This window comes from Gekko japonicus, unplaced genomic scaffold, assembly GCF_001447785.1.
Source record: "Gekko japonicus isolate JY-2015 unplaced genomic scaffold, Gekko_japonicus_V1.1 scaffold1539, whole genome shotgun sequence".
NCBI lineage: Eukaryota > Metazoa > Chordata > Lepidosauria > Squamata > Gekkonidae > Gekko > Gekko japonicus.
The window spans coordinates 7,189-14,596 of record NW_015165288.1 but is presented as its reverse complement, the minus strand read 5'-3'; the positions used below and the strand labels follow the sequence as shown (position 1 = coordinate 14,596).

The window sequence follows — 7,408 nt, the reverse complement described above, 5'->3', positions numbered from 1 at the left end:
AGAGTCAATGACCCAGTTAAACACCCTAGGCTTGTTGGCAAAAGCCATTATTTTAGTCTTCGTGTAATTTATCTCTAAGCTGTTCTGACTACAGTATTGCCAAAGAGCACACAGGGCTCTCTTAAGTCCCTTAGGGGTCCTAGAAAGCAGGACAACATCATCTGCCAACCAATAGCCACCTTGGCGGGACATTCAAACCCTCCAATGGGAATGGGGGGGTTGCTGGGTGGATATGTATATAGTTTGCCCTGTCAGCCATTGGAGTTAGTCTTTGTCTGGGTTAAGTACAATAAACGTGTGCTACAGCATGTCGTCGTCTGAGTCCTCCATGCGGCGAACCCAGTACTTTTCACCTTTCACACCCACACATAGTAATGGGGGAATACTATGGTATGGATTAACCTGATCTCGATTTCCACCCAAACATCCTTACCCTTAAGAATCTTTTCTCGCTTCTTCATGTCTGGCCTTCCCAGTCTTAATCTCCTTCTGACACCTCAGTTGCAGACTCTGCTTAGGCTGCAGGGAGAGTTGGCCCTGAGGGTTTGTTTGTTGTATACTTTTGGTTGACGATCGAGCCAAAGAATAGAAAACCTTTACCAGTTTTAGTCTCTTCATTGTCACCCTTAAAGTTGTGTAATTCCTCAGTCGTTATTACTTTTGCTCTATATTAGAGGCCAGAAATGCCTGGGCAGATTCCTGAGGTGAGCGCATGATGTGGAAGCCACATCTGGGTCATTTGCAGATATAGCCTTCATTCTGGGAGGGAAAGGAGGAGAAGAAGAAGAGATTGGATTTATACCCCGCCCATCACTACCCGAAAGAGTCTCAGAGCAGCTCACAATCTCCTTTCCCTTCCTCTCTCCCAACTGCCACCCCGTGAGGTCGGTGGGGCTGAGAGAGCTCTGAGAGAACTGCCCGTGAGAGAACAGCTCTGAGAGCACGGTCTGACCCAGGGTCACCCCAGCAGCAGTGGAGGAGTGGGGAATCAAACCTGGTTCTCTCAGACTAGAGTTCACACTCCTAACCACTACACCAAACTGGCTCCATGTTCTGGCTCCATGACATTGGTGTCGAGGGGGTAATTTTCTCAACAGTCAGCTTCCCAGTCTACAGAAAGGAGAAAGTTAGAGCGAGGAAGGCTTACTTTTGCTGCTGCAGGCATTGAGAAGAAATCAGCAGAATGCAATGGATGATTATATTCACTTTAATTGGGACCCATCTTTCTAGAGTGCTCATTAGGCCAGAGAGCTCTTCTTGCAAGAAAAGGGTTCCCCCCCCCCAATCCTTTTAATGTGTTTTACCCATAGCATAAATAGCAGGAAAAGGCCATTAAACTCCATTTTCCTTGGCTTTCAGTTCAAACTGTAACATTGGCTGCTGTCAGTACCTGTTCTCTCCCTCTGCCCGTGTTTTCCCAAGATCCTTTGTGCGTGACTGTTTCACTTCAGTCACCCAAAGGCCTCCTGCTTTCTGAAAATTCTCCACCTGTTTTGGTCCATCCCTCCTGCTTTAACCAGGGCCAGTTGACCAAGTTCTGTGGAAGATGATCAGCTGATATAGGGTTAAAAAGGTAAACGTAAAGGTTCCCTTGCTCGAAAGCCAGTCGAGTCCGACTCTAGGGTTGCGGTGCTCATCTCCGTTTCCAAGCCAAAGAGCCAGCGCTGTCCGAAGACGTTTCCGTGGTCATGTGGCCGGCATGACTAGACGCCGAGGAGCACGGAACGCTGTTACCTTCCCACCGAAGTGGTACCTATTTATCTACTTGCAATTTCTTGCTTTCGAACTGCTAGGTTGGCAGGAGCTGGGGCCAGAGACGGGAGCTCACTCCGTCATGCGGCAACTCGGGTCTCGAACTGCTGAACTACTGACCTTCCACAGCCGGCAGTTCAGCGTCTTAACCACTTGAGCCACCGCAGCTCCATTTGATATAGGGTTGCTGGCCTCCAATTCACTGTGAAGACCCTGGGTTCTGTTATTAGAGAGTCAACATGGAATGTTTCCTTCAAGAGCTGATAAATAGTAATGTAAGTGACAGTTTTGTGTGTAATGGTTTATTATGATTCTTTAAGCCACATTTATAATTGAACGTGTATTTTCTTCCTTTTAGTGATAAGAACTGGGATTGCTACGCACTCCGATAAAGCAAACATTGTGAAACTAATTGTTTTCATTGCACAGTATTCGTAGCGTGTGAGCGATAATAGAAGAAAAGTTTCTACAGAATTACTCCAGTAAACGTTTTTGCAACTTATCTTTATTGACTCTTCGTCAATGTTCCCTCTAAGCTGTGGAGTCTTGTGAGCAGATATTCTACTTTGGGAGCTACTGGCATTAAAGTTGTGAGCGAGAGATTTGGCTCCTGCATAAATTAGTTTGCTCTGGAGCCATCCTTCCTGAGCTGAGACAAAAATGCGTGAGCCGGAGGCTAAAAAACTGTGAGAAGGCTCACTCTAACTCAGCTTAGAGGGAATACTGCTCTTCGTTATTTTTGTCACGGATGATATGCAAGATGAGTTTCCCCTCCAAGAGATACCATAAAAGGGGGAATATTTTACACTTTCTGGGGGAACGGGCCTCCTCTGGCCTGCAGGCCCTATTCTGCCCTGCCTTCCAAGGCTTTTCCACCACCTGGTCAAGACTCCCAGCCTCCCTTCCAAATTCTGAGGCCTTGCCTCTCTGCCTCCTGACGCTGAGCGTCTGGGTCACAGTTCACTGCCTCACGTGCTCTTGGAGGAAAAGCCACTTGCCACTGCCTGCCTTCCCCCGGCGTTCCTTTTAAAATAGTGTGTCTAAGATGGTGGAGATCTATGTGGTACAGAGAACCACTGCCAGCCTCTTAAAGAGTCCTTTTCCCCTCACAAATGTCCAGCTTGTCCGGCATCATGTGTGTGGGAGTATGAAGGCATTGTATCTGCAAGAGAGACCTCCAGAGACATGTGTCTCCATGGAAGGCCATGTGAAGGAAGTGAGAGGACAAAAAGAGAGAAGGGATCAGAGGGCAGCTCCCAAGAGAGGCATCTCATTCAAGGAGATAGCACCTATACACACTTAGAGTGATGTAGCACCCCCCAGTGGCCAGGCATGATGAGTCGCTCACGCCATCACATTCCCTCTCCCAACGAAGCGAACGAAATAAATCCTTGTGAGCACAGAAGATCTCTGAACCAGGGCTTTGGGATCTTGGGAATATGGGCACAGACTCCCTCCATCTTGAAAGCCTTTGTACAAAGCCAACACAATGTCCTATTATCAAACCCAGTCTTAAATGCTAAAAACAGCACAGTTGCTCTCTGCCACCATAATCCCATCTGAATCCCATCTCCCCACAGGTATATCAGAGAGGCCCTAATCATGCAGGTGTGAAACAGAAATGGACACGGAGCAGTGTCTTTTTGGTGGTGGCTCCTGTGTGCTAGAACTCACTCTCTAGAGATATATGCCAGGCAGGTTCCATTATAAAAGTGATAGGCATTGTCTTGGGAGCAGCATGTCGTTCTTTGACTTGCCACCTGTACTCTTCTGAGTGCGATCCCCCAGTATGGCATCTGCCCCATGTTTCAGGAAGTCATGAAACAGCCACCACCAGAGGAACAAATAAGTTGCAAGCCTCCCAGAGGAGCAGACCTCACACCAAAGATGAAAGTACATTTGGTTCTTTTGGGCTGATGATAACCGCAACTATAACTATCTGCAAACTGCGGACTGAGAACCATTGCAGTATTATATTCAGAAGGCTGGCAAGGGCCTGCCATTTTTTTGAACTTCTTAGGGGTATAATCCTGGCTTGCAGGTGTGTTAGCACTGCCAGGTAGGATTACCAGCTTCCAGGTGGGGGCTGAAGATCAGGAGTTACAGCTCTATGGTATTATACCCTGCTGAGGTCCCGAAGATCAGGAGTTACAGCTCTATGGCATTATACCCTGCTGAGGTCCCTGAGGCAACCATCAGGGGGACTAACTGGTGGAGGAGGCCCTCCCTGGTGATGTAATGGCATCTCTGGCAAAGGTGTGATACCACTTCCTGTGCACCTGGAAGTGACATCGCCGAGTTATTGGAGATGCTCTAGCATTTGAGCAAAATTCAATGGTTAAACCGTAGAGTTTCGGCCAAATGCTGGAGCATCCCTGGAGTTTCCTGTCAATACACTGATGTCACTTCTGGGCACGTGGTGAGTGATGTCAGTGCATTGGGACTCTGCAGATGTTCCCCCCTGCTACCCACCATTTCTCCCCCATGCTGGCCAGCTAAATGGTAGTAGGGAAGTGCCCTCTGTGGTTTGGGGTATTCCTGTCCCCAGCAGGGGAATGCCAGCCCTAGAATGCGCTTTTAATAGGTCTTTTATATGTAATATATTGTATGAGTATCAGTACTTGGTCCACTGCTTTTTAACTTGTTCATTAATGATTTGGAGTTGGGAGTAAGCAGTGAAGTGGCTAAATTTGCGAATGATACGAAGTTGTTCAGGGTGGTGAAAACCAGTGAGGACTGTGAGGCACTCCAAAGGAATCTGTCAAGGATGGGCGAGTGGGCGTCAACATGGCAAATGGGGTTCAATGTGGCCAAGTGCAAGGTGATGCACATTGGAGCCAAAAATCCTAACTATAAATACACGTTGATGGGGTCTGAACTGGCAGAGACTGATCAAAAGAGAGATCTTGGAGTCATAGTAGATAACTCACTGAAAATGTCGAGACAGTGTGTGACTGCAATAAAGAAGGCCAATGCTATGCTGGGGATTATTAGGAAGGATATTGAAAACAGATCAGCCAATATCATAATCCCCCTATATAAATCAATGGTGCGACCTCATTTGGAATACTGTCTGCAGTTCTGGTCACCACTCCTTAAAAAGGATATTATAGCTTTGGGAAAAGTGCAGAAAAGGGCAACTCGAATGATAAAAGGGTTGGAACACTTTCCCTATGAGGAAAGGTTAAGGCGCTTAGGGCTCTTTAGCTTGGAGAAAAGACGACTGAGGGGTGACATGATTGAGGTTTACAAGATTATGCATGGGAAAGAGCAGGTAGAGAAAGAGGTATTTTTCTCCTTTTCTCACAATACAAGAACTCGTGGGCGCTCCATGAAATTGCTGAGTGGTCGGGTTAGAACGGATAAAAGGAAGTACTTCTTCACCCAAAGGGTGATTAACACTTGGAATTCACTGCCACAGGAGGTGGTGGCGGCTACAAGCATGGACGGCTTCAAAAGGGAATTAGATAGGCATATGGAGCAGAGGTCCATCAGTGGCTCTTAGCCACAAGGTATAGATAGGGGCTCTGGGGCAAGTGATGCTCTGTCATCTTGGTGCTTGGGGGGGGGGGGGTCAACAGTGGGATGGCTTCTAATGTCCTGGCCCCACTGGTGGACCTCCTGATGGCACCTGGTATTTCTGGCCACTGTGTGACAGAGTGTTGTACTAGATGGGCCTTTGGCCTGATCCAACATTGGCGTCTCTTATGTTCTTATGTTTATGTTCTTATGAGTTGGGGGTATTGTCATAAGCTATGCTGGACATTTTTAATTGTTGTCATCTTACGTAGTAATTAGGAGGATCCATGGTGCATCTCAGGTGGGAAGGAGTTAAGCATGGCACGAACCCCGGGCAGCTGTAGAGACAGTTGAAAACCACACCACTTGGTGTTCAAGGGCTTGATCCAGCATCCCTCGGAGCCAATTAAATAAAACTCCCTTTAACTTCAGTGAGGGTTGATTCAGGTCCGTAGCAGGGGAAGTCATTGGGTTTTAATTGGTTTACAGGGGTCCCAGGAGGCGAAGAAAGGAAGGGGAGGCCCGGGGGAAACCGCGACCGATTTCAGCAGCCTCATCTGTCCACAGCTGCAGGCAGGCAAAGAAGAATGGACGCATAATCAGATGAGCAAGCCGAAAATGTCACATGATTATTTATGAAGCGGTTAATAACCACACTGCGATCTGCCGGACACACCAGGGCAGAAAGTGAAAAAGCCGTTTGGGGGACGATGTAACTCCCCGAAGTAAGGGATGGGAGATGTTTAGGGACGGCGTGGGTGACCTGTGCTTTGACGATCTCGAGGGCTTCATCATTCATGCTGAGGACACCATTGCAGGCCGAAGCTCAGGACACCGCTAGCTGCCATGGCAACCAAGTGCATTAGAGGCCTAGCACAGAGATTGGACCTATGCTGATTTCTTGGTCTGCAGTGACTTAGGAACGTGGATTTTGGGGTGCTGTTCAAATGCTTTCAATACTGCCTGGGAGCTACGTATTCTGTTATTTCAAGAAAAGATGAGTAGGACTTCCAACGTTCCAGAAAGATAGGGTTGCCAGCCTCCAGGTGGGGCCTGGGGATCTCCTGCTTTTACCACTGATCTCCAGCTGACAGAGATCAGCTCCCCTGGAGAAAATGGCTGCTTTGAAGGGGAGACTCTATGGCACTGTACCAGGCTGAGGCCCCTCCCCTCCCCAAACCCCACCCTCTCCTGGCTCCACCCCCAAAGTCTCCAGGTATTTTCCAAACCAGATTTGGCAACCCTACAGAAAGACGATGGAGGCTTCTAAGGAAAAGGAAGCTAGCAGAGGATGCAATTCCCCCCTAACCCCCCGGAGACTCAAGTTTTGATCTCTCTGGTTTTAATGTTATTCATTTAAAACATATATAAGCCTGCCTCGCTTTCCACAGAGTGGTCTTTGTTCTCTCCCTTATGTTGTGTGTGGATTGTTTTGGTGCCCGGGTTTTCTATTTTTAATTGTCATAAAATAAATTAAACATGCCGAGGGTTGATGGCTACCCTGAAGGTTAATTTATAACGTAAATTAAACATGTCATGGCCTTGGAAAGGTTCAGCTGCACCCCAATTAAGGTGGTCCATTCCTAGAGAGTTGTGAGTCCAGCTGGCACCCAGAACTTTCTTTAATTGCCTGTGTCAGTGGTCACTCTGTAGATGACCCATAGTTTCTGCGGGAATCCCACGGAAAACATCTTCCCTGTTCCCCATAGCAAGTGATGCAACTTCAGGTATAATCTTTACCAGCATTTATTACATGACAGGCCTATGTTAGAGTTTTACTCACTTCCTACTTTAAAAAGGTAAAGGTTCCCTTGCTCGAAAGCCAGTCGAGTCCGACTCTAGGGTTGCGGTGCTCATCTCCGTTTCCAAGCCGAAGAGCCAGCGCTGTCCGAAGACGTTTCCGTGGTCATGTGGCTGGCATGACTAAACACCAAGGCACACGGAACGCTGTTACCTCCCCACCGAAGTGGTACCTATTTATCTACTTGCAATTTCTTGCTTTCGAACTGCTAGGTTGGCAGGAGCTGGGGCCAGAGACGGGAGCTCACTCCGTCATGCGGCACCCTGGGTCTTGAACTGCTGAACTACTGACCTTCCACAGCCTGCAGTTCAGCGTCTTAACCACTTGAGCCACCAC

General features: G+C 47.9%; 1 protein-coding gene across 1 annotated transcript in view; it reads right to left on the bottom strand.

The window, feature by feature from the left end:
- The window catches only part of BHLHE23 (basic helix-loop-helix family member e23), a 73,254-nt gene extending 67,184 nt beyond the window's left edge, over positions 1-6,070 (bottom strand). Inside the window, exon 1 of the mRNA XM_015410329.1 lies at positions 5,948-6,070. Within this exon, the coding sequence (XP_015265815.1) occupies positions 5,948-6,070 (123 nt within the window). The remainder of the gene's footprint in view (positions 1-5,947) is intronic.
- Positions 6,071-7,408: the final 1,338 nt, after the last annotated feature.